Source organism: Cyanistes caeruleus, chromosome 1 (genome assembly GCF_971803275.1).
Source record: "Cyanistes caeruleus chromosome 1, bCyaCae1.hap1.1, whole genome shotgun sequence".
Classification (NCBI taxonomy): Eukaryota; Metazoa; Chordata; class Aves; order Passeriformes; family Paridae; genus Cyanistes; species Cyanistes caeruleus.
The window spans coordinates 83,886,755-83,913,819 of NC_141701.1; the positions used below are offsets into that span (position 1 = coordinate 83,886,755).

General features: G+C 39.3%; 1 protein-coding gene across 1 annotated transcript; it reads right to left on the reverse strand.

Annotated features, from left to right (window-relative positions):
- Positions 1 to 552: 552 nt before the first annotated feature.
- Positions 553 to 27,026, reverse strand: VPS4B (vacuolar protein sorting 4 homolog B). Its single transcript, XM_086899434.1, has 11 exons — positions 19,507 to 27,026; positions 16,659 to 16,770; positions 15,120 to 15,270; positions 13,775 to 13,842; positions 11,975 to 12,094; positions 11,601 to 11,757; positions 9,975 to 10,123; positions 9,719 to 9,800; positions 7,480 to 7,699; positions 4,715 to 4,852; positions 553 to 2,856 (listed from the first exon to the last, which is right to left on the reverse strand). Exons 1-11 carry the CDS (start codon positions 19,834 to 19,836, stop codon positions 2,755 to 2,757), a joined length of 1,629 nt encoding a protein of 542 aa, XP_086755560.1. The 5' UTR covers positions 19,837 to 27,026; the 3' UTR covers positions 553 to 2,754.
- Between the last annotated feature and the right edge of the window lie 39 nt (positions 27,027 to 27,065).

Below are 27,065 nucleotides of genomic sequence, written 5' to 3' on the forward strand. Positions count from 1 at the left end.
TACTCTGGAACTTGACATCAGTTAGGGAATACAGGAAAAAAATATAAGAAGTTGATTTACTGAACTATTCTACCCCTGTAAGTATGTGCATCAAGGGATAGAACACAAATGGCAGGAAATCCAAAATTTAATGTCAGAGTGAAGAAACCATCTGCAAAGGACACAAGCACATATAGAAGTGATTTAATTGAAAAATTATTTTAAACACAGGAAGGAAAATGACTTTTTTTTTTTTTTCATATTGCAGTCAGAGTAAGCAGTAACACCAAAAGGTATGAAAAAGATTTGTAAGCTAACCAGCCTAAGATCAGACCTCGTCAAAAATGTACAACTAATTTGTCCAGTATTTACAGAGGTTTTGATTATTCAAAGCAAAAACAGCCTTTCATGAATTCTTTGATTTAGAGTATTTTCAATTAACACTGAAAACAAAAAGGTGATTTTGCAGACTCTGTCATTTTCAGTCATCTGCTATAGACAACTTGACTAAGAAGCTCGGTGATATATATATATTAATTTATGATAATTTTACAAAGACAGCAAATCAAAAAGTTGCCCTTGTAGCTGCAATTCTAAGCAGCAAAGTTTATTTGGAATCTATTTCTAAAAACAACTTTCAACATCAAATAATAAAAGTTCTGTTACAGATGTCATCGGAGCAAGCAGCAAGATGTAAATTTAAAACATACAGTATATTTTTCTTTTGCATTAAAGATATGTAAAGATTACACAGTTAAGCATATGGAAGCCCACAGGACAAATCAGCTTACCACAAAAAGGAAAAATAAACCAATAAACAAAATGTTCCTGAGAATTTTAAGATTGCAGGATTGCAGTAAGAACCCTCATTTTTCAAAAGGTCAAGAGACAAACACTTCAGACAGTGGCTTCAAACCTCTGAACAACAGCCACACTAGTATGTGACTCACTTCTAAAGTGTCCACAAGAGAAAACTACAAATGTGATCTTGTTGCAATGAGGATTAAGTTTGCTAACCATAGTTGCCTGCACCTACACCGGAATTCCTGCCCTCACCCACTCCCCCACTCCTGCAATCACCCCCAAAAGCTGACAAAGATTTGCTGCCCACTGACTCACATTTACACATTCTGATGTAAGACAAAGGTAAAGCTGTGTAACTGAAGGATTTTGGAAAAAAATGCTTCATCATGTTAGTAAAAAAAAGCTCAGCACCTTGCAGATCAAAGAATATTTAACTATTTTGTTTGACTATTAAACACAGAAACAAAAGTCTAAGAAGACAATAAAGCACTAAAAACTTTAAACATAATATTGAAGAAATACTCAAATAACATAGCTGATGTCATACTACAACATTTTACTTCATTTAAGTACAGAAAATGTCACCCATCCTATGATTTATAAAGTACACAAAATATGTACATAAAAGAAACCAAACCCCATCAAAAGATGATCATATTTGTGCATATGTACATAGAACATACACACCTAAAATGTGCAAATTTCTTTTAATGCAAGTTAAACAAAACATTTTCAGGATAGAGTTCTACAATGATAATGGAAGATAGATTATTCTAGATATCCTAATGGTGTTTCATATCTACAGCCAGTGCAAACTTACAAGGCACAAACTCAATGCTGATGCTGTAGTGTTGTAAGTTACATTCAGGCACATCTCCATTTGCAGTTCTGCAGAAAAAGAGCAATGGAAGTGCTACTTCTATACTAAACTGCCAGCTCTCTCTCCCAGTTTAAGCACTAAATTGATGTAACCTATATGCTACAATTACCAGTGGGGTTCTGGGTTAATTTAAAGGAAAGGCTGTGGCTAAAACATCTGTTCTAATCTCCTTGCATGTGAAAGTATGCTATTTCCCAAAATACCTCCCAGACATTCTCCAAAGACTACATATACCTTGCCAGCCTCAACACGTGGGATCTTAGAGGATAGCAGTAATGCTTTTTTCTAACTTTAGTCAAAACTTCACCAGGAAGAGAATCCAGACTTTAAAAACCAAAACAACAAATAAAATAAATCCAAACAACCCCCCAAGAAGAGCTAGCAAAACACCTGAGTTACTTGCATTTAACAAACTTGTGTTAAATTGCATAGTGACAGTGTGTACCAGCTAATAAAAAGTTAAAATCAAAAGCTTGCCGTTTAAGGCAAAATTTTAACACAGCATAGCAGAAAAAAGCCAAATTACAGGTCCATCAATATTTAATCAAAGTACTGGCCCATGTAGTCTTATCCTCACAATGTCTTCTTTCTTACTTTAACAGCAAACCCACACTTGCAGCATGCTTGATTAGAAAATTTTGTTGTGTTTTTCTAAATGAAATGAGAGCAATTAATATTTATGCTGATTGACTGATACTGAAAACACCTGACAAATATGTTCTCTCCCACCCCTTAAAAAAGTTTTTGACCCTACTGGGAGTTTAAAACTCACTGGTATCCAGGTATAATATACTGCCTAAAATGGAACTAGTAATTTAAAGCTTTCTAGTATTTATTAGACTTTACCACATCAATTTGCTGTCTCACCCTAAAATTGCATTTTTGTATTACTTTTCAATAGAAGACATTTAATAGACATCTGAGGAAAATAATACAATACAAAAGCTTAAGGGTCTTTGCAAAAGTATCTTCTATTCCTTCTGCAAAGTAAGAAAGGGGTGATTTTATTGGCATTTATTTGAAGTGCCATCGATAAAGACACGAGAATACTTTAAGAAGAAAAGTTCTAACGCTTCACACATATCTTTGGTTTAGCCTTCCTGACCAAAGTCTTCTGTAAACTTCTTTAACTTCTCCAGGTCCTGTTCATTAACTGTTGGTTTTGTACTAGCAAGCGACCTGAGCATATCGGCCTGTCAGAAAAAAAACAAACATGTTTTCAGAATAAAATATAGTATCACTGCTAGCAATTTTGCTGCCAGGACAAATATGCATTAAAAAAACATTAAGAAGTTCCTATTAACACAAAACTTTAACTAAGCTTGCACACTTCTGCACAGAGGCAGGCTTTTAACCCTTTGAATACAGAAAATGATCAGTGAATTTTCCAGTAACAAAACCACAAGCTTAGGTTTAAGCCACTCATCCATTCAAGTTTTATGAATCTCTTTTTTTTTTTCCAAGAACTGAACTTCCTTTGTTTTGGTCAGTTACTATTTTCAACCCATGACTAACTACAGCAGATTAGTGGAAAGTAGTGGGAAATAGTGGAAAATATAGTGGAAGAAGGTAGAAAATAATTGGATGTTCCCATGTACTCTTCACAGTCCAGCAATATAGAAACAGCAGTTTGAGATTCATTTCTAGCAAAGTGTTACTGCTCATGACTGGTAATTTCTGTGTCTTCAGTTTAATCACTTTTCTAGATAAATATTTAGATGCTAGGAAATGGAGTTTAGAAAAAAATTCATAGGTCTACAAAGTTGAAAGTAGCAGTAAAAATACATTAGGAATAAAAGAGTAAAGCAAACCAAAAAATTCCCAGTCTAGGGCAACTGAAAAATAGTAGATGCCCAACACCTCATTACTATAAAATTACATGTAAAATCCAAAAATTAATATAATGATTTTCCACACATGGTATTTGTCTCATCAGACCAGAGGCACTCTGCTCAAAAAGAATCAAACCCTTCTCTTTTAAGGACAAGAACTGCCTTTAGACACTGAAACATCCACCTATAGTGCATCAGAGTCCAGATACCATTAGGAGTACACAAGGAACTGCTGTCTTTAATTCCAGGAAAGACTGATTAAAAATCCAATTAGACCATGCAGGGAGAAGTTTTAGGGCAGGCCTGCACCTGCATCAATCCTTTTCTGCTTCCTCAGTATGCAAATACATACAGGAAATTATTTTCTGAAATACAGTGATGGTTGTATTTACAAAGCAGTGCCTGTGATCCCCATGAAATGCACTGATTTTGTTCATTCCTTACAGGACTGTCTGGACACAGGGAACTACAGCAACACAGATTTGTTATTAAGTGTTTCCCACAAACTTTGTACTTAAATTCAAAAATCTTCTTTTGCTGCTCTTGGGAAAAATGCAGAATGAGTGTCCAGCAATTATTTTTTCTTAAAGAGTGAAAACAAAAAAGACCCTCAAAACCTTGAAATAAAATTGAAAACTGTCTTACATATTTTATTCCCTAAGCCAAAGCAAGTATTTTCATATACATAAAGAAAACAGCAGAAGGAGCTGCATCACCTATGATGAATTTTAACCTAAACTAACATTACATCCCAAATCTTCTCATATTTTGGTTTTTATACTTGTATCTATTTCACAGGCAATGTTTACCTACAGCACATCACCCCCCAATTTACAGTGAATTTAATTTTCCACTTCCCAGTATTAATGCCATAGCGATGAGAAGAAAATGCATCATGGTGCAGGAACCCTAAAGGTTTGGAATGAATAAAAGCCAAGTGGAAGAACCAGGCAAGAGCCAGATACTGTCTATGGGTGAAAGGATGGCAGCTGCACGCCAGCAGACAAGAATAAGAAATGCTTATCAGGGATAGACAGCTGTCTTTTTTCATGAAAATGCCATGCTGTAGTGATTTATGTTGAGAATTCAAATGTTATCTGGTGTGCCCAGTATTTCTGAAAACAAACATCTCATCCAATTGCCCTGAAAAAGACTCTTTACCTTAAAGCATTTTCAGAGTTCTGCAAAACAAGAAAGCAATGCTACAAAGAATACCTACCATGGAAACTTTAGGCTCCAGTAATTTATCACTTGGGACTTCCATCCACGTCATTTCTATGGCTTCAGGATCACCTGGAGAGCAAGGGGTGAATAAATCTACCATCGTATTTGGATTAGACACCGATGGTCCTTTTACCTAAAAATAAGAAAACACTCAGTTTATAGGAATTATTATTTTGAAGACAGAAACCAGAAGCTGAACAGCACCCCAAGCAAAAACTGTTCCTTGATTTTATGCAGAAGCCCTACCCATTGGGAACACATGTCCTGTGAAAGAGAAATTGTACAACTGTACTGGTATTATTCACCTTGAAAACATGCAGCTGTAGCCAGATACTTAAATTTACATCACGTCAAATCCCAGAAGCCACAGCCTCTTAAGGCTGAGGATTCCTGTGGAAAACTGACATGCCAGGAAACCTGCTTGGTGAAGACCACCCTTCCTGGTCCCTGGTCACTTTAGGAGTTCATTCATCTCTAGTTAACAGCTCTCTAGAAGCTTCCCAGTGCTTTTCGCTCTGACATCCCGCGTTCCCGAGCCCCCAGCACCTTTCCCGGCACCACCCGAGCAGCGCTCCATAGAAAACAGCGCCACCTAGCGGGAGAACAAAACAGCCTTTTTTTTCACCTCCAAAGACAGACAGACGGACAGACCCAAAAAAGCTGCACCGGGCGTCTGTTCCCTTTCTGCAGTACACTGTTACCTGCAGCACCACACACCCACGGGAACCCGGAGCATATGCAGAGGCTGAAGGACAACACACTAACTGGCTATGGGCAGAACTGGATTTGCTATTCCAAACTGTATTTAGAGCAAGATGTTGGAGAACAGATTGTCGTATTCAGAATGAGCTCAGACAAACCTGCATTATCACATTTGCAAGGAAAGGTTTACAGTTAATTACTGACAACTAAGGAAAGCTCTGCTGAACTGAGGCGAGTCATCTGTTATATTGCAAATAATAACACTAGGAGTTTTGCTTATAAAAGCACAAAATCACATCCAATTAAAGCATTAACAATACAGGTGGAATCAACATGGCTCATGTCAGAGTGTTCAAAGTATTGCAGTTGTGAGCTTTTTCCTCCCTGTATTTTCTTTTCTTCAGCAAAAATAGTTAAGATGCAAGAAGTGCTTTTGAAGTTGTTCCACAAATTGTGACAACTGAGGTTATTTCCTTGCTCCATGGCAAGCTGACACATGCCCCAGATTGTTCCAAATTTGAACAAAACGCTAAAAGCTAACACCCCTTTAGCCAGAAATGCCATTGTCATGTAAAGTTAACGACAGAGAAGTATTTCAGACATCACTGCTTAAGGGAAGGAAGCATCTAGAAAATCCTTGATATATCAAAGTCACTATTTATTTATCAACAAATACAGCTTTACATCACATTGTTACTGTGAATTGTCCCCAAAAGTTAAACCTCCTGCCCTCTCATATTCTGCACCATACTGGATTTAAGTGTGTCTTTCTCTTTGAATCTTAAGCTGAATGAGTTAATTGGAAGAAACCACATTGAAAAAAGGAGCCTATCCTCAAAGTGAGTGTAGCTGTTCAGTTCAGGGCCCCCAACCCTTTTACATCAGGTTGAGTTACTGGTAAAAAAACTGGAATTGTAACTGAGATGACAAAGAACTGCTGCCAACACAACATACACGGTACTTGACACCTTAGGATCTAAAGCTTTTCCTTCCACACCTGCTCTTTTAAGAAGCAACAAATTAAAGCTTCCTTTTACAGCAATTAGCACCTCTGTAGAATATCCTGACCCACCTTCACCTGAGATACATGAATTTCCGTAAAAATCAAACTTTGCACTGAAAATATTAACAAAAAGTACCTTTAGTCTGCGTCTACTTTAAAATATGCTACACAGCAAAATACAACTTTATTCAACTGATGCACACTGTGTGTAGCTTAACCTCTGTTTAAAACCATTGATATTATCACTCTTTTTTTTCCATTTAAGAGTGTAATAGTTTACAGGGAACAATTAATTTGTCTGAGCAAGGCTCATCTGTGCAAATTCTCCAAGGGAAAGACTTCCCAGATTTAAAGGATTTAAACTGGTGGTAAAAGTTGCCAATTGGTTCTTATTCAGATAAAGTTTTTAAGATCCAAGTATTGGGAAGAAACATTTCTTAAGTCAATACATTGCATGTAGAGGCCACTGGAAGATAAACCAAACAATATATTTTGAATAGGCTCTTTGGTCTGCACCTATATAAAGGAAACTGATTTTTACATTACAGAGGTGTAAATGAAACACAGACCTTGCTCAGTTGTGTTGCATCTTTACCTCTCTAATTGAGTAAATGTTTCTACCAGAGCTCTACAAGAACCTTAATTTTTCAGTTTGAAAAATATGCCAAGTACACAGAATGTGCTTAAGTATAATCCATCTGTTCTCAAGTGGATGAGGGATACATTTATTTTTTTTCCAGCATGTTAAGAACCACTTAACTTGAAATAGAAAAAGAGCACTTCTGTAACATTGCCATTTAAGTCAAACTGTGAACTGAATGCTTTTAACACTCTCTAGAGACACTGAGAGAGCATGAATATTCAGACATCAGCTCCACCAGACTTCTGGCAGGACTAGGGGGAGGCTACGGGGAAAGGAAGAGGTGTTCTCCCCAGTCAATAAAAGGGACATTCATGAGCATGCAGTATTACTCAGAACCAAATTCAGTTTATTTGCAAGGATTTTTCAAATTAAGACTGCTCTCAAAGATGTAATAACTTGAATAACTACTTACTTTTTTGAAGTGAGTCGCTGATTGCACTTTTCTAACAGGCTGCATCAGTGCATCGCGGACAATGATGCTTATATCTGCACCAGAATAGCCATCAGTTCTCTTCCCAAGGTCTCGATAATCTGCTTCTTTTAGGTCATTTGGAGTTGATCCAAGGTGAAGTTTGAACATTGCAGCCCTGGCATGGTCTTCAGGTAAAGGAATATATATACGCTTCTCAAACCTGGTTTAAAAATGACAAAAACAAAGCGTTCCCAAGATGCCACCTCATGCAGGTGGCACAGTGGAAAGAGCTCATGCAAATCAGTTTTCTCCTAGCAGTATTAGAAAGAAACAGTTTTAGTACAACAAATCTTTTAAAAAAAAAAATCAGAGGGAAATATTCAGCAACGTGTTCTCATAAATAATATTTTAGTTAGTATAAGCTAACATCTAGAATTTAACAGCTGCTTCCTTTACATTACAAAAACCACCTCTTCAAGACTGACATTCTTCCAGCAGAGTTTGAGTCTTAAAAGAAAAAACCCTGAGAGGAAGAAGTCTTTAAGTGCTGAAATGTATTTTAACAGATTTCACACTCAAAGAAAGAACTGCCTGATAAGTTTATGCAACAACTTTCTACAGTCTCCAACTAAATTAAGAAAACACCATAGATGGCAGTAAATTTGAAGTCATTCTCAAGAAAACATTGGTAACTGTAGTTCCTCCTTTGAAGCAGCATCTGTTCTCAGAGTGGAGATTACCTCCCACCAACTAAGAACAACTCCAAATTCTGCTGAACACAACCTGATATACATGACAAAGTGGCCCAAATCCATGAAAAATTTATTTTATTACAGCCGTTGTTCTACAAGTTCCTTTAAATCTTGTGGGCAAGAGCTAGGGAATTTCTTTGTCATGTTGCTGAATGAGAAAATGGTTTGGGTTGAGAGGGACCTTGAAGATCATCTAGTTCCAATCCCTCTGCCACAAGCAGGGACACCTTCCCCTAGACCAGCTTACTCAAAAACCCATACAACCAGGCCTTGAACATTTCCAGTGATGGGACATCCACAGCTTTCCTGGGCAATGTGTGCCAGTCTCTCACCACCATCATCATAAAAAATTTCTTCCTTATGCCAAATCTAAACCCATCCTCTCTCAGTTTGAACAACTGCCTCTTGTCCTGGCATTACAAGCCTGGGGAAAAAACCAAGGAACATCTCTTCACCTTTCTACCAAATTTCCTTTATATACTGAAAGGCCACACTAAGGTGACACAATAAGGTTTCTCTGGATCCTCCTTCCCTTCTCCAGGCTGAACAGCCCCCACTCGTATAGCTGCCTTTCAGAGGAAAGGTGCTCTGGTAATTTTTGTGGCCCCCTTCTGAACACACTCTATCAGGCCCATGTGTGTCTTTCACTGTGGATCCCAACCAAAGCTGGAATTTCAAGAATGACTTGGAAGTTTCAGCAACACCTTCACTTCTAAATCTGGCTCATACAACACTAGAGTCATGCAGATGGGAAGTGACATCTGCAGGTGCCCTGATCCAACCCCAAATCAAACTGAAGTATGGCCAGCTTGAATTCAGTATATAAATAAAAGTCCGTGTCAGTCACAAAAAAAACCCCAGTGATTCTTTAGCCAACAAAAATGGCTATTGTCCAAGCTGTGTCCTCATCACAACAGAATCCTGTTTGTCACATAACTGTTTCTGTCCTCTGTTTGCTTTACAGCTCAGAGAAAGATCCAAATAATCAGGTACAGGCAGTCCTGTATCTGCAAAAGTCCTTTATCTGCAAAACAGCAATTAAAAATCACAAGTTACGCCTGACCAGTAGAAAAACACAGCATTTCTCCATAAGATTACACTTCCATAAAAGAACTCAAGCTACTCACCAGTTTGTTAACAGCTGAAAAGGAAAGCTCTACCCCCTCTTTCCCTTCTGAGGTGTGTATTTTTTAACTTGTCCCATAAGTCCCCCAGAAAACCAAAAAGCAAGCAGAAAATTTCTCTGTTTCTTCAAGCATAATCATCTAACCAAGAAATCAGATAAACTACAGGGCCAATACAAGAGTGAATGACCAACCCCTCTCTAAAGGCAAGTGACTATCTCCATGGAATCTCCACTCCGTGGAATTGAGTTGCAGAACATTAACTGTTCATGCAAACATGAGCTGGATGAACAACTTAAGCACTCTGGCTGAAGGCTCATACCAGTTGTGAATTGCACACCATGAGAAAAAATGCCATCATACCTTCTCCTGATAGCAGAATCCAAAACCCAGGGTATGTTTGTTGCTCCCAAGACCAAGATTCCTTCATTGTCAACACCAACCCCTATGCCAAGATAGAAATAATTTCACAGTTTAGATGATGAACAGAGACTGTTTTAAAAGTCTCAAAACTTAATGGCGTGGAACTGCAGGGATTTTTAGGGTTCTAATGCAAGCTACACTTAAAAATACATGTCTTTAATTTCTCTGCCTGATTTTGAAAAGCAAATAAACTTACCTTGCATCTGGACTAGAAATTCCGTTTTTATCCGTCTAGCAGCTTCGCTTTCATTTTCACTTCTTGACCCACAGAGGGAATCTATCTCATCAATGAAGATGATAGAAGGTTTGTTTTCTCTGGCAAGCTGGAACAAGTTTTTCACTAATCTTAAAGAAGGAAACAGCTTCAGATATATTAATAATTACAACAGCAGAAACAAATAACTTCAGACTGTGATACAGTCATTTCCTTTAGAGAAAGCAAGGAAAAAAAGAAGCACTGACATAAAGCTACTCAAAGATATAAAAGATACAAAGATACAACACTCTTCCAGCTTCATGACTCAGAATTGTTCTGAATGAGAGAGCCCAGAATAATGAAAAAAAAAAAAAAAAAAAAAAAAGTTAGAGTGCTCCAGGCATGATTTTTTTAGATAAAGCTCTTTTTCAGTTTACGCTTCCACATGACAGCCTGGACTATACAAAACCACCAATTTAGAAAGATTTGAAAGACGAAGGCTTTCTCTTAACATTTTTAAGTTAAATTAATTCTAGAGATTTTGTAAGAAATAACATGTATCTTTACTTTATACAACTTTACTTACTAAGTATTTTTTGTATGACAAGAAATACTGGTTTCAAATAAAATCAACAAACCCCCATACACCCCCAGCCATCTCTCATGAACACATTTTACTAGTTTAAAAAAGAAAAATAAATAGGAACATGCTGGGAAATTCTTCATGTTACAGCACTAAATTTCACACAATAGTCTCAAATGAAGTCAAGCATGAAATCTAATGCCAAGCTAGTCTCCAGTTCTGTATTCCTTTTGCAACAGAAGAAAAGCAGCTTAAGGTTTCCACCTTTCTGGGGAAAAAAATAATTCAGTTCGAACACTTTATCTAATAGTCCTTCTTTCACATTCTACCAACTTCAAATAGTGTTGCTCAGTTGTCCCATACTTGAAACTATTAAATCATGGGTGTAACAAGTATCCTTATCGTTATATGAAAATCCTTTCCCTATAAACCCTGAGCTTTTTATTAATTCAGCAAATCTCTTTTGGAAGACTACATGGACAAATTCCTGACTTTTAGACTGCAGCCAACATGTCACTCCTGGTCTTCTGGCTTCCTGGCCTTCTTCATATATCACACAGTAACAAATGAAGAGTTAGCATAGGGAGCCACAAAATCTCCTTTCACAGCTGCTCCTCTCCTTCAACTTCTCTTTGCAAGTCTCTTATTTTTTTCAGATTTTGTTTGAAATTGGGATGAACAAAAACCCCACCTCTGTATTAACAAAGAAATGCCACACAGCTGCTGGGACAGACGAGTGGGGGAGATGCCAAGAAGTAAAGTAACTCAGCACTTCGGACTGATACAGTGAACAATCACAGCTGAATTCAGCAGGGAAATGATGAGCTCTGTGGTGCTCCCAAAATCTTTGAGCACTGAAGAGAGTTTCTCAAAATGCGGCACATAATGGTATCTTTACATGGCACTGCAGCAGGAAGCATAGAAACACCTATGGTTTGTTTTTAAAAAGACCATTCTCTTAAATTCTTTGCAGCAACTTATCTCACTCTATAAAAATTTCTCCTTGACAGTATTTTCCTGGACCTCTGGCAATTCCAACTTACTTTTCACTTTCACCTAACCATTTTGAGACAAGGTCAGATGAAGACACTGAGAAGAAGGTAGAGTTGTTTGCTTCTGTTGCCACAGCTTTTGCTAAATAAGACTTTCCTGTTCCTGGTGGTCCAAATAGGAGAATCCCTCTCCATGGTGTTCTCTTGCCTGCAAGAGAGAAACCAGCAGTTTTCAAAATACTGTCTTTTGATTACACTCCTCTAGGGCGCTCACAGGTTTTCTGCATCTACCCACGAAACTTCTGTCAGATGGATCAAAATCTTTGTTAAGAGATCAGCCTGAGTCTGTGATACATTGGCACAACTTCACAGGCCCCAATGCCAGTCCTGACTGGCCAATAGTAAATAAATGCTGTAATCCTGACCTGTAAACAGGTGTGGAAATTTAATGGGAAGGATGACTGCTTCTTTAAGTGCCTCTTTGGCACCTTCCAGGCCAGCAACATCACTCCACTTGACATTTGGTCGCTCCATAACAATTGCTCCTGTATGAAAAGATTGTCTATATTAGTGATCTATGTATCTTTTTACAATTACAATAAATTCCATTTGGTGAAAAAAGAAATCTATGCCCATGTCTATACAGAATAAAAAAAAAGGCATTTCTAAGATGATAGAAACACTGAATTCTGTTAGTCAGATGGATGCTATTTTTACCGAAATTTGTCACATTTTTTTACCACAATAAACCATGGATAATCAGAATATTTGTGAGTTAGTAGAAGTCCTGGCACCATCTCATCACTAAACCACCACTGCACTTCCCAAAAACTTTGAAATTTCATTTTAAACAATGTAGCTGCACTAACTCAGGTTTTTTTAATATTCTCCAGCAGATGAAGTAACTTGTTGGTATCTCCAGACATGCAGCAAACAAACGGATCATCTAATGGAAAAGAGGTATAAGAGCTAGGGCTGAAAGCATCAGAAAGGTTATATGGATCTTGCTTAGCTGCAGAAGTATTTTCTTAGTCAAGGCAAATTCAAAGTTTTGCACCAAGTCTCATTTTCATCAGTCAGTGAGTTCAGCCAGCTGAGCTGTAATTTAGCCTTCTCTTCAGACTGGTTAATCTGACATGCTAAAAATTTTATCTCAGCTACTTCTAGATGGGAAAATTTAGAACTCAGGTAGTAATAGATTATTAGATCTGTAATACAGATCTTGTAATGCTATCCACTACTTCAGCTATCTGAGGTCAGATTCATGTGAGAAGAAACAAAGTCCGTATTGTGAGAGACAGGATAGGAGTTCAGTGCTAATCAATTTTCTGTCACTTTAAAAAAAGACAGGAAACTGTCCCTTATAACTGTGCATAGGAGTAAATAACATGTGGAGAAGTAGAAAAAGCACAGCACAGTTTCCAATGGTGATACAACAGCTCCTGAAATTACACAAGCACAAGATCTGGTAAATGTATCTGGTCTTTGTTACAGTCAAAAACAAGAGAATGAAGATTCTTCAGATCCATATGCACCTTCTGGGAGGGAAGTTCTGAACAGTTCTTCATTATTAAAGGGAAATAAGTATCAAAAAGCCTCCTTTTTACTGCACACCAAACTGCTGGTAGCTGCTATATGTTGCTTCACTGACTGTGTTCTGTATTTGAGTTCAAAAACCCAAACTATGCTACTGAACCGGGACAGCATCATCATTGTACATAAGAAAATGCTGCCTGTTATTATAAATGGGAAACAATCCATGTTTCTTACTCCTCAACATGAATACCAGTCTTTTTGTGAAAACACCTGCTTACACTAAGTATTTGTATCATCATTTCCTTGGCCTCCTTAGGCAACATGCTAATGCACTTCAGAGTAAAAAATACTAAATCAGTTTATCCAATAGCTACCTGAGATTTTGCAACTTCTGTTGGAAAACGCTAGCTTGAGAGGTGATACAATTTTAATATGAAGCATAGGGTGCAAGAGATACATTTCAATACAGCCACTGTATAACTATACTGTGTGCATAACACACTGTATGTGTCCATGGCACTCAAGTCCTTTTACTTCCATAAAGACTACGCTTTTACATGGGAAGATTACATACTACTTGAGCCACTTACAGACATTAAATTAATTCCTAAAATTTGAATGGCTAAAATATAGGAATTTTGACTTGACTGAAGTGATCCCTATTTGAAGAAAAGGATGCTTCAAATTACCTTGAAGTTGATTCTGTAGCTTCTTTTTTTCAGGGTCCTCTGATTCCCCTTCCCCATCACTGTCATTCCTGATTTGGAAACAAAATGTTAAAATACAATAAAAAAGACTGCTGTCTTGGGATAAAAACCAGAATGCAAAAAGCAGAAAACCCTTCAGGCTGAGGAATGAAAGAAACACAGATACTTTCAAACCTCTACAGGTTTACATCATTGTAAAAAAACAGAAGTACACTTTTCTATGATTTCTTTCCAATTCACCCTCCTTTGCCATGTCAGCTTCCTCTTATGGGCCTATGTCTTAAGACATAGAAGTGTCTTAACACACTTCTATGTGCTTTGAGCCAACTTTTAGGAAACACAGCCCTTATATCCAGCAACACAGAGGTGCTGGAATGGTTTGTTTGTAGACATTGACACTTCTTCTCTATCTGGACATGCAACAGGACTTGGCCAATTCCATCTAGTACTACAAAACTCTTGTCTTAGCAGAGCAAAAGAAACTGGAAGTTAAAGAAGCAAAAGAGACTAGGTAGTGAACAACTGGAGTGACAGCCATGAAAATATATGTAGTCTTTGTGGTATTACCATTTCCTTCTATTATAAATAAGCAGAAGAAGGTACAGCTTGAAAAATAAGGCTGATGAGATGAGCAGACTGATTGAAAAAGGCTGAAACTCAGGTGAAGTTTTAAGAGACAACTGAGCAACTTTAGCTGTCCAGGACTCCTAGAAAGGTATAATCCTGAATTCTTCCTCTCTCCTATCCCCATAAAGGCAGTAGCAAATGCAAAAGAGGCTGGGCTTGTTTAGGTGGCTCTGCTTGTTCAAGTCTTTGATATACAAAGTGAGAACCAGATCTAAGAGAGGAGAAGCAGTGTCAAGACCAGGCAGCAACAACACATTAGAGGGATTCAGTCCACCTTACAGAACTTTACCCTACATAGGGCTTTTCATCTCTTATCAAGTGCGAGACAGATCAAACTCATTAGCCACAGTAATCACCAGTCTGAAGTTATTTTATAGTTACTAAGTATTTAAATGAAGAAAACCTTTAGAGGTCACCAGGCTCCTTGCCATTAAATCAAATAATCATTGTATTCAGCTGTTAGCCTGAAGCAGCTTTCGTTCTTCAGTGAATTTCCTATGTAAATGTTCACATCTAAGTAAACAAGCACAGAAATGCTAGTGATGGTAATTCAAGTTATTTTTATTAGCCCACTGTATTTCAGCATTAGTAGTCATCTGAAGCATTTCAGAAACACAAGTTAAAATTATCTTTGAATAGCTGAAGTTTAAAATAAGCTGAGCTCAGGAAGTATTTTGCTTTACCTTCTCCAAAAACATACCCTTTTCCTTCAGCAGGACCAGACTCTTTAACTGGTTTTGGTGCAGTTTTTTCTCTCTTTTTCAGATACTCTTTCAGCTTTTCTGCTCGGTCCAAGTATTCTGTACATTTTGCTCTAATGCTTTGTTTTGCTTTATCACTCTGTGCTTCATCTAAGAGTATGAAGAGAAACAATTCTTTGTTAACAGCTAAACACATGCTCATCAATCAAAAAATAAGATTAAAAGTCTGTCTAAAAATCTTTATCTCTTATCAGTATACCTCTCTCAGGGCTCACCACATAACCAAATATCTCAACTACTTATTTTTCTACTGTAACTTGGAAAGAACTGACCAGAAGGATGACATCATGTAACAGAAATCAAATATTCACCTGAACATTGCCTTGGCTTAAAATCTGACTTTAAAGGATTGAGGACAACAGCACTGGAAACATTTCTGTCAGCCTTTCAAGCTGCTAGACATTGCCTTAATAACGCTTTTCTAAAATAGCTAATCAAGAAGCTGCTTGTGCTAGGCAATTTTTATTTAGAACCATATTTGATTTTTCCATAGCCTGCTAATTTTAAAAGATAAAGAAAAATTACATAAAACATTTGAAAGAATTAGGTGTGTTTCAACAGCCACGCTATTCTCATAACCACTATTATAGTATTTCAAGCCAACAACCAAAATTTAACATGTCGGGTTTATGAGCTAAGTTTCAAAAGTACATCAGTATTGTTAAAAACACAGAAAGTGATATTCTGAGAAAGTCTGTAATATTTAAATGGATGGGAAGTGATAGACACAGATGATCCTAATTATAAAGCACTAGAAAGAAAACTATTTTTTTCAAATGATAAAGATCTGTGACTTTTGTCAGGCAAGCAACCCTAGCCCACTTACATTAGGGCTGTACCCACATTAAGAAAGCCCACTCCTTGCATACAAACACTGAATGTGGCACAAAAGGTAAACAGAGGTGTGAAAAGGCATAAAGTAATGAGAATATGGAAACTGAAGAAAAATTGATACATACAAGTCCATCTCATACATTTTCTCGGCCAATATAAACACCAAGACTATGACATTAAGGAGCAAAAAATGTCAGCAGAAAGGCTTTAGAAGGGCAAGCAGCACGAATTAAAGGAGCAAAAAACACTCTGCAGATACGGCAAAGACTTAATGTGTAAGACGTTTCCAGCACAACAGAAATACAGGGATCCCTGTACTTATTGTCTTATTTCCTCGTGCACTGGCCAGCTTGAAACACTGCTACAAAAGTCCAGAGGAGAGACAGCAAACACCTGCCTCCTGTCTTAAAAAAACCTAAAACAAAACACAAGTAAAAAATAATCTGATTTCTTACAAGAATGGAGCAAGCACACAACACAGTAAAGGTAAAAGCTGCAAAATATATGACCTCAGTCAAAATACAATTAAAAAGTATCAACTGTTGATGAGAGCAAAAATTTAAATATTGATGTCAACATAAGAGATTACTCTTGTGCAATCTGACTACTAAACTCTACTTAATCATCCAACACATCACACTTACATTTAACAACATGGAGAAAATACTGCACAGCATGTTGGTACAAGCGGAAGGCTTCCTCATAGTTTCCTGCTTTATCTTCTTGTGCTGCTTTGATAGCAAGGTCTATTGCTTTCTGTAACACAAACAAACAAACTGTTGCTGTACAAGAGCATTTTTCCATCATCAGAGACCATTTAAGCTGTTACTGTTCATTGATGACCAGTTTTTCTGCTCTTCAACATTGACCCCTTAAAGATGGAGGCAACTGATTGTCTTAGGTGGTGTTTTGTACAAGACACAATATTTCTATCCTTTTATGAACAGTGGGATTTACAAACTGCTGAAATTTATTTAATTCAGTTAAATAAAAAAAAAATCAAACTGTAACTACTACTATTTTGTCTATGCAGTCTGTTTTACCAATCTTTTGCATTTATTATGGAAAGATCTGGAAATCCATTATAAGGCTTGGAGTTTTTTTAATCACAGATGCAAACACATTGAACTATGATACAGACATGCTGTTCAGGGCGTGGTTTAGGGGTGCACTTGACAGTGCTGGGTTAATGGTTGGACTCAATCTTTTCCAACCCAAACAATTCTATGATTCTATGAGTGATGATATCAGTAAACCCTGTAAACAGCAAAGTCAATAGGGGAAGTACTTGATTACAATCACTGAAACTAGCACTATCACTCTTCAAACATTATGCTCAGAGACATCTTCAAAGACCAGTTGCTTGGCTTCTCTAGGAGGATTTAGATTCTTGATATCCTAGTGAGAAATTCTAATTATCACTCTGGTGGGAGAGGAGAAAAAAAGTCCCAAAACAGACAGAGAACATACCCAAATCTTGAGCATCAAAGAGTTCTATGAGAAGCTGTGAATGGATTTTTACTTTACTTGTTCAGCTAGTTTCAAATAAATCTGACTGTGATCTAAGCCACTGTATTGCACACACTGCCCTGTGGATTTGTTGTATCACCACTATTCCGTTGCTCTTAAGTGCTTATTACATTTTATTACACTTTCCTCCTTGGAATGCCCATACCACTTCAAGACAATTAAAACTGTCATTTTGACCACTAGTTCATGTAAGCTGAAAATAAGCAGTCAGCCAGAGTTAACCAACACCAACTAAATATTCTAGGGTTCCTCACTTATTTTTTCCCATGTGGTTCCCATTCCTAAGCATTGCTAGTATGCTCAGGATGATTTTGTAATGTCAGGGAGCAAAGTTGAGAATCTGAACCGCAGCTAGGAGTTTCCATTAGACATTCCAGTACAGATACTCTAGCCACTATCTACACTCTGCTGTGTTTCAGGCAGAACAAAGCTGGTAAACAACAACCACGAAATAAAGAGCAAAATATTGTGTTCTATTGCTTTGTGTTGCTGTCTTGGAAGCAAAGATCATCTCAACAGAGAAATCAAAGGAAATTAAAGGAATTTAAGAATAATGAACCAATTAAAGACTCTATGGCTCTATTGTGGCAAGTACTGGAGCACTGTAAGCATCTGTTTCTTTGGAACAGAGCTGAAGTCTTTCCTTTTTGCAGAGGCCAGGAGCTGATGAACAGTTTCCAGGTATGAATGGAGAGCTGCATCCTTGCTGCCCATTTTATGCTGACTCCCTTACGCACCTCTGTGCACCAGTCAAATCTAGCAGCAGAGCAAAAATTAACCCACCAGAAAGTTATTTTCATATTAAAGTTCTTAAGTCCCGTCTGTGACTTTAATGACCACGGGACAGCCCAATAATTCCTGGATCCAGTGCAACAAAGACAGTGATACATGTGACATCATTCCAAAGAATAAATGGCAAAGATCAGCTGCTAAAACAGAACTGTGAGAAACCATGGCACGTCACAGACCTGCTCCTCTGAAGTAGACAAAAGTCTGCGTTGTCACATATTGCCTGGTTTTGCTACACTTTTTTTTTGTAAACAGCCAAGACTATTACCTGGCTAGTAGATTCTCAGCTCTAATACTTCATTACATCAGCTGCATCTTAGCCTGTTACTGTAAAGAATACCACTGGTATCAAACAGAAAATCATTATTAGAAAGTTGTATGAACTAGGGCATAGATGACCAGCTCTAACTATGCCTGAGGCACAAGCAATATTTTATCAGGCCGTGGGTTTATAGTTGGATGAACATCACCCAAGGAAAGAATGTCACCTTAAAAAGGTGTCATTCTTCTGCTTTTTATAGACCCTATAACATCTCCTCCAGCTTTGCCAATGCAAACATCACACTGCCACCGTAAACACGGCATACAAAAATCATCACGGTTCAAGCAGCCGAAGAGAAAAAAGGCCTGTTTGGAACGCACTTATTTCACTTCGGGGTCTGTTTTGCCGGCCAGCCGCGGAACCGATGACAGTCCCTAGCCGAGGGTTAACACAAGCGAACAGCAGAGCAGGCAAGGGCTTCCCACAGCCACCACCAGCAGTCTTACGGCAACACAAGCCGAACCAGGCGTCCAGACCGCCAGGGGCAACAGCGCTTCCCGGGCGGGCATTAGGCCTCGCTGCCCGCGTCCCGCAGGGCCGGTGCCCCCAGGGATCCCTTCCCGGGACCCCTTCCCGGGACCCCCCTCCCGAGGGTCTCACGGCCCGGGGAGATGAGGGCTGACCCCGTGGGCTCTGCCAAGCCGAGTCCACCCCACTCCCCCTTGACTGCGGTGCCCGCGGCCCTCCCGGCGGTGCCCCCGGCCCGCTGAGCGGGGTGCATTCACGTTCCCTGTGCCCGGCTCCGCCCGCAGCCCCCGCCCGGGACACCCCGGCCCCGCTCATTCCTGGCGCCGCCCCCCGCCCGCCGCCGCTTGCCGGGCACGCCCCGCGCCGGGCCGGCGTCGCTCTACCTGCAGGTTGCCGCTGTTGGCCGCCATGGCGGAGCGGCCGGGGGAGGGAGCGGGAGGAGACTGAGCGGGGAGCGGGCCCGGCTGCCGGTGGCGCAGCGCCCCTGCCCCGCCGCCCGCGGAACCGAAACCGCGGCCTCCGCCGCAGCTTCCGCGCCGAGCGCCGCTTCCGCCTCCGCTTCCGGGCACGCCCCGAGCGCCCGGCCCGGCCCCGGCCGCGGGTGTGCCCGGGCCGCGCTGACCCGCTTGGGCTGGGCCGGGCGCTCCGGAGAGCAGCCGGTCCAACCCCCCGCCAAGGCAGAGCCACCTGGAGCGGGTGACACAGGGGCGCATCTAGGTGGGGTTTGCAATCTCTCCGCAGGAGAGTGCACGACCTGCCTGGGCAGCCTGTCCCAGCGCTCTGCCACCCTCAGCGAAAAGGAGTTCTTCCTCATGTTGAGGTGGGACTACTTGTGTTTCAGTTTATGGCCGCTGCTCAGTCGCTGGGCACCACCAAAAAAAGAGTCTGGCATCATCCTCTCGGCACCTGCCTTGGAGATATTTATGTGCATCAAACAAGATCCCTTCTCAGTGCTCTTTTCTCCGGATTAAACAGGCCCAATCCTGTTTAATCAGTCATGACAGAGTCAAGAGCAAGTGTCACTCACCCGTGAGTTAGTAAAGAAGATCGGGTGACGTGCGATGCTTACAGAGTGGCGAGGAGGAAGTGACTCAACACACAAACCAATTACAAACCAGTTCTGGATGCAGGGACGTCTGCTAAATAAGTGCTAGATCTTCCCATCTGCTACATTAATTCCTTTTTGGGAAAAAAAAAAGTATCTGGCAAACTTAAATGTAATAAACCCCATTCTTCAAGTGACCTCCAAGGTACCACAGCGCAGCTTTGACTTAATAATTCCAGTGTAATGTTTTTGATTTTATTTTGTAATAAAAGTCCGCTGAACCTTTTTGATATAGTCAGTTGTGCTTTGGGCACAAGGGAAAAAAGGCATATCCACAGTTCTCCCTGTACCAGGGAAGGTCGTGGTGAATCCCTTCATTAAGTCATCTGGTTGGCAGTTTGTTTTGCTAAGTGTCCTCACGAGTTGAGGATGCTTTGGTTGATTTTTAGACATGGTCAATAACAGCTGCTCTCCTTGGATCTACAGCAAATGTGTAAAGACATGAAGTAGGAAAGATTAAGTCATGTAATCAGGCTTTGGGAAATGAGGTGGTAAGGAGAATTTGCCATTAAAGACAACTGAAACTGGCCAAAGTGAAAGGAGAAATGATGATTTCTAAAGGAACCTTATAGCTGTGTGGTCATCAGGATTCAAGCACAGCATCAATGTTGGGACTGATGATATTATTGATATTATAACTAGGTTCAATACATATATATCCATTTCTTTCTTATTCCATCTTCAAAGGATGAGGCAAAGCAATCCCTTTCACTCTTTCATGCTTGATTATGCCATCATGAAGCCTTTGGGCTACTTCTAACCTTTTTATTTAAAACAGGTTATGTCCTTGGGGTATCATTTCCTTTCTGGCTTTACCTTCTCATTCTGGTTAGTGTAACAGAGTATTCTCATATATGATCCTGATGCTAGTAATTCTGTGTCATCTGAACCTATGATTTTTAATTCTTTAATGTTATATTTAAGTTTACGACCAAGGTCTGAAACAACAAGTACCTCACAAAAGTGTAAGTATGCCTTTCCAGTCACACTGAATAGGCTTCTGAAACTCCAGAAAAAACGACTGGTTTCTGCATATGTGATTAAAGGAAGTAAATCAGAAAAGGCACCTCTGCCATTTACAGATAACAGGCTAAATCTTGCACTCCTTACTTAAGGCTTACTCATATAATATTCCTGCTGTAATTTGACTTTGCAGCTAGTTTTGCCTGAGGAAAGACTAGGTGACTGCTGAGTAATGACATCAAGATTATTTCTTGAGAAGCTAATGAAGTGTCATGTTAAGGGCATTACTTCAATTTGAGGGACAAGTACAGTCACATTATCTAATGCTTCCCAGCGCTCAAGTTCCTGTGTTACCATATCCTAAGAAGAACTGTGTCCAAACAAGTGTAATGAAAATAAAACATATTAATGATATTAATATGGGTACCCTCTGGCCTCAGCTATGTCCATCCCATAAGTGCCTGGGGCATTATTGCTCACATTGCTTTGGCATTACGTGGCACAGGCACTGATGATCTCCTGTTTCCTAAGGCTGAGTAAGCTGTTGTGGAGAATGCTTCCTGCTGCCATGCCTTGGTTTGGAGGGAAAGGGCCCACCCTGAATGTTGCCTGGACACCTTGGGCCAAGAGAAGGTGGATACATCAATAAAACAAACCATGCCTACAGCACAGCTAGGTTTTGTATCTATGATTCTCCTCCACCGTGGTAGCTGAGGGGTGGCTAGAGATGACTAATGTTACCATCAGAGTGAGATTGGCATCAGCTAAATGACATGAGAGCCATGCAGATAAGGGAAGTCACTGCCTTAGAGACCTTAACAGTGCAGACAGACAAGACAGAGAAGGCAGGAAAATACAGCCTCTGTTTTTCTGTATTTCTGTAGCTGATGAAATGATGCTGAATCTGCTTAGATCAATCTGACCTAGTTAACAAAGGCTGTCAATAGCAGCACTAGCAAGTAAAATTCAGAATGTCCTGGTGTACAGCTCATACACTTAGGACAGAACATGTAGTAGACTCATGGTAGAGCTGTGTCCCTTCTCTGCACTGGGAAGTGTGCTGGGCTGAAAAGCAGGAGCGCTTCAAGCCACCAGTTGTCTTTGGGAACCTTTCTGCCTATTACACAGTGCCTGTGGGAGTCCTGCTGCTGTGGTATTCCCAGGTGGATGGCTGCCATACCTAACCACTTTCAATAGCACTGAAACCATAGCAGCCTTGAGGGGAGCTGTGTCCCAAGAGCTCTTATTCCTAAAGTGCTTAGTGCTCTGGGTGCAGAGAGGGTGTTGTATAGCTATGGAACCTAGGAGGGAAAGAATTAAAGCTGTGTTCAGGACCAGAAAGTCTGAAAGCAAAATAAAGCTGTGTTACTTCTATGGCATTAGAGACAAGAATGAGCTTTGGGGTGAGACTTGGAGCACTGGCTTTTGAGGGGTTTGTGGTCCTTCAACTCTACCCCTTCTCATGGATCTGAGGTGGATGGTGACAATATTTCCTGCCAGAGTACAGTAATGGGTCTGGTTGTGCCTACCTGGAAAAGAGAACTTAAATTTGTCATTCTTTGAGCTAAACTTTTCGTATTTCTTAGTTAATATTCACTCTACATCTGGTTTAGCTTTTAAACTTGGAAATTCAAAATATCTAAATGCTTGAAGGCACACTGATTTCAATTCAGGTGCGCATATATAAAAAATGTGTTGACTTCTGGACTAAGCTAGTTTGTTCCAGGCGATGGAATGACTTAGGATGTGGATTCCTATAGTTCATAGTGAGATTAATCCTGTACAACATGAAAATAGCCTAAGAAAATGATTGCAGGACCCAGGGCAAATTTTGAAACTGTTAATTTGATCTTTTGACAGAGCATAGAATAAAAATGTAGCTTATTTTCTTAAGTTGTGAAATATACAGTCCACTGCTACTGCTATGTTTTTGAATGGCATTTGGCATAGTGAATTTCAGGACTTTTTTCCCTGCTGTTACATGAGTACCAGCAGAAATTGTCATGAATAAAAATGAAATCTGAAACAGTATTTTTCTCAACTTTGCATGTGTTATCTTCAAGGGCAATATTTGCCCTCTACAAGCATAAGTCTCGAGATTTCTGAGGCTTTTCTCATCTTGAACTCAGCAGATGGGGCATTCTCTATAGAGACCGAAGACAAACATTTCACCTAGGACTTTTCTGCACAGTGTTTCATTTGTTAGGTTTTGAAAACTTGTTGAGATTGAATGGAATAAAATATCTTTGATGATGACTTTTTGTACAGTTGAGAAGATGGGGCCTCAGGGATGTATTGGTTGACTCATTTTCATTTAAAATACACAGTTTTGCCAGCTGGAAACTGCCAGCTCTTTTACACATATATGAGTTCAGGGATTTTGTGCTATGCATTGTTGAGTTTGGTGCAGCAGCATTTCTTCTTGAAACGTTTTCATAGTCACAGGACTTAACAGCCTTATATAGCCCTATTCACCTCAGAGATTTTATTGTTAAAAGTTTAAAAAGTGCTCCCCAGCCAATGTTTCTTTGAGTTTAGAAATGTTCAAGTTTGGACTGTGCACTTTAGATTGCTTCATACTGCCTTCATTTAAAATTTTGATGACCTGTAGAATCATTGGAACAACTCCTAAGGATATTGTAGATGCTCTCATCACCTGGGGCTCTGTTTTAATCACTGCCAGATTTTTCAAAAATACATTCTGTAACCCAAAGAGAAATCATGGGTCTCATAAAATTGGTAGATCAGGTTCTACAACCTGTGTTATGAAAGGGTTCGAGCCAGCTGGTTGTCACAGCATGTGTCTCAGTGTCTTAAAAAAGACACAAATCTGTGAGTTGACCCAGATTTTCTTTCTGTGAATTTCCTGTGCAATAGAAAGCCTGTAGTGTTTACTGTTGCCAGAGTACCAGAAATCTGAATTGTGTTAGGCAGTGAGAAGCATAAAAGTAGTTCTGCTCCAGTAGGTCCTTTTTAAAGTATTACCAGACTCCTCTAAACAGATGACAGGGGAATAACTTTTGCCATTCCAATATACAGCAGAATAACTGAACTTGGCTGTTGCAAAACAGAGATTCATCTGCATGAGTAAGTTTTAAAACTGATGGGCTGCCTCTAATACTTCCAGACTTTATTATCTTGCTAAATTCAAAGTGGCTTTTGCCTGTGTGACTGCAGAGAGCAGTGTTTCCAACATAACTGAGTGGCTTGTGGTATGAATGATTAAGGTGATAAAGGCAGAGAGAGCTGATCTGGGACTAGACTAGCTGTGAGCTACTGTAGTGTAGTCTGCACTAGATTTCTGGGCTGGAATTTCCCTACTGGATCTCTGTTTGTTAATCCCTAAGCCTTTTAATTAGGTCTTGTATGAAAAGGAGCAAAAACTGGATGGAGAGGTCGTTTAACTTTCTCTTGATCCAAGCCATTCTTAGCAGAATAATATTCATTTTAAGCAGGAAGCTCTTAGAACCAGGCTATTATTCTACCATAACCTGTCTATAGTGCTTCCACATGTACAATGCATTCTCCACACATTTCAATACAATTGTCTCTAGGAAGTCTGTTGCCCTTTCTTACATAAAAACCCACTGAAATCAGTAGCCACATTTGCAGTGGCCTTAGATAGACAAATAGGGAAGTATTTACATTACCACAAGTAATGACATATTACCTTATTACATTTTTGTGTTATTAAATTTAATGCCCTACTCCTGTTATATAAATTTTAATGTTATTGTGCTAGTAAGTTTATTAGCTTGTAATATGCATGCAGTATCCTCCGAAGTTTTTCCACAGAGTTTAATGGGACCATTAGATCCCAGAAGGACTGAGGAAAACTAGTTTTCAGTGGACTACCTATTGCCTGGGTAAATGTAAGTGGGAAAGTAAGAAAGAAGAATTCTATAATCAAGTCCTAGAACTTTATTTTGTAAAATATATAACCAAGTCTCACAATTTACAGCAATTTTATGCTTTTCCATCGTGGACTAGTATAATATTCTTTTCTACGTGTTTTGTGATGCAAGTCTTGCAGGCCTGGGTCAATGGTCATAGGAGCTGAATCAGCTGACTATGGTAATAGCTGCCTCATTTTTATGGCCACTAGGTTTGTATTTTTCTTTAGCTGGAGTTTGGGACCATTATTTGTAAATTTTAAAACCAGTAGTCAAGATAGGTTTGCAAGTATAACTTCTGCAATTTACCGATCACACAGACAATGTGCAGAGTGTGTTTCTCCAAGTTGTGTGTAAGAATCCACACGGTGGTTTGGTTGCCTTTTGCCTGGAGAAGCAAGATTTAACATGTTCACCCCTTGTCTTAGCTGCATGCAGGGATAAACAAAGTCCTTCAACCTACCCTGAAGGCACACAAGAGGAGTAAATTCAGCCTGAGAAGTCACGCCTATTGAAATATTCAGCAAATATTAATTCTAAGCTTCTATTTTCCTTTAAGTGCATAAATTCAGGCTGTGAACCTGCACGAAGTAAGCTTGGGAAAATATGTGCCTTTACCCAGATTAGTCACACAGAGTTAACTACTTGGATTACAGAAGAAAGTGACTCATCTACAGATGACAATGGATTAAAAAAAGGGCGGAAAGAAAAAAATCCCTAAGTCTCATTCCCCCTTCCTCTATACTGATAAGGAGGCACTTAAGGGAATAGTACAAAAAACACAGAGCTGGAAGAGAAACTGTTTGTCAGAGTCCAGGTCTGCTATGGTGAGCAATGAAGGTCATGTAATCCCTTCCAGAATCTGCTGAATCTTGAGATAAAACTAGTTTTGTGTCTGAGGGAGGGAGCTGCTTGGGCCCTTTATTTATTTTGGGAAAGATACTTCTGCTAATTTACCTTATGTCAATGGGATCTCCTCCTTCTTTAGAGTTTCCACACTGACAAGAGCAATCTTATCCACATACGGATTTTATTTTGCTATTTGAAGGCAGATAATTCTAAAGTTGCTCCTATGCTTAGTTTGGAATTTACTGATGAATTATTATGGTGTTAATAATTCACTAGTGAGGTCTTCCACAAATCTATAATCAAGCACAAGAAATTGTGGATATGTAGGGGAAGCATCCCTAATAACAGTACTGCTGTGGTAAAGTGATTTTGTCTAAACAATATTAGAGAGTGACACTTCAAACATTTGAAAATATCACTACATTGAAAAAGAAAATACTGTGAAAATATGACAAATGAGAGTGTGTTTGCATTTCTTCTGGGACAAACATAGGACAGGTGATTTTGGATCATAGTTTCAGCCTGGCAAAGGAGGCTGATGCAGTAACAATGGGCACCAATGACAAAGGAAGACTATTATCTTTGTCCCCAAGAGATGGCACCCTGAACCAGCAGAGCACATAGGTTCAAAGTTGGATTTTTTTCATATAAAGAATGGATCACAGGTGTTTTGGTGAGAAGTTGTTAATCCAAAGCATTCTTTTTCTGTTTTTGTTTCACAAAAGTTGATCTTTGTACAGTTTCAGAGTAATGTGTCAGAGTTTTTAGTTTGGTTTACATTTATTAATTTCCCCTTGTGTTTCAAATTCCTAGCTATATTGCGAGGCTATTCCAAGTAGTCAGTCAATTCTGTGTCTTTATTAAGTTGATTTACACTAAGCATTATGCCTTGTGCTAGGTGTTGGGAGCAACACCTTTAGGAAAAGTAGTCGAGTCTTCAACAACCTTATCTCAGCACAGAGAGTCATTCATTTCCTATTCACCAAATTAAAGGCTCTGTTCTTACTGAAATCTGTCAGCTGTTTGGTTGCCTATTTCAATTTTTATTTTCACTAATGAAACACATACCTGAGTTCAGAAGAGCCTTGCCAAAAAAAAATGCCAAACCAAAAAACCCAGCACAAAAGTGAGC

Bases quoted from the DNA above. Each gene is read 5' to 3' on its own strand.
- VPS4B (XM_086899434.1), bottom strand. From the start codon at position 19,836: ATGCGCCCCTGTGTCACCCGCTCCAGGTGGCTCTGCCTTGGCGGGGGG. The intron at 4,853-7,479 runs GTAAGTAGTTAT...TCTTATTTTTAG, and splicing joins CAGCGACTCACTTCAAAAAA to GTAAAAGGACCATCGGTGTC. The intron at 2,857-4,714 runs GTAGGTATTCTT...TTTTTCTGACAG, and splicing joins TGGAGCCTAAAGTTTCCATG to GCCGATATGCTCAGGTCGCT.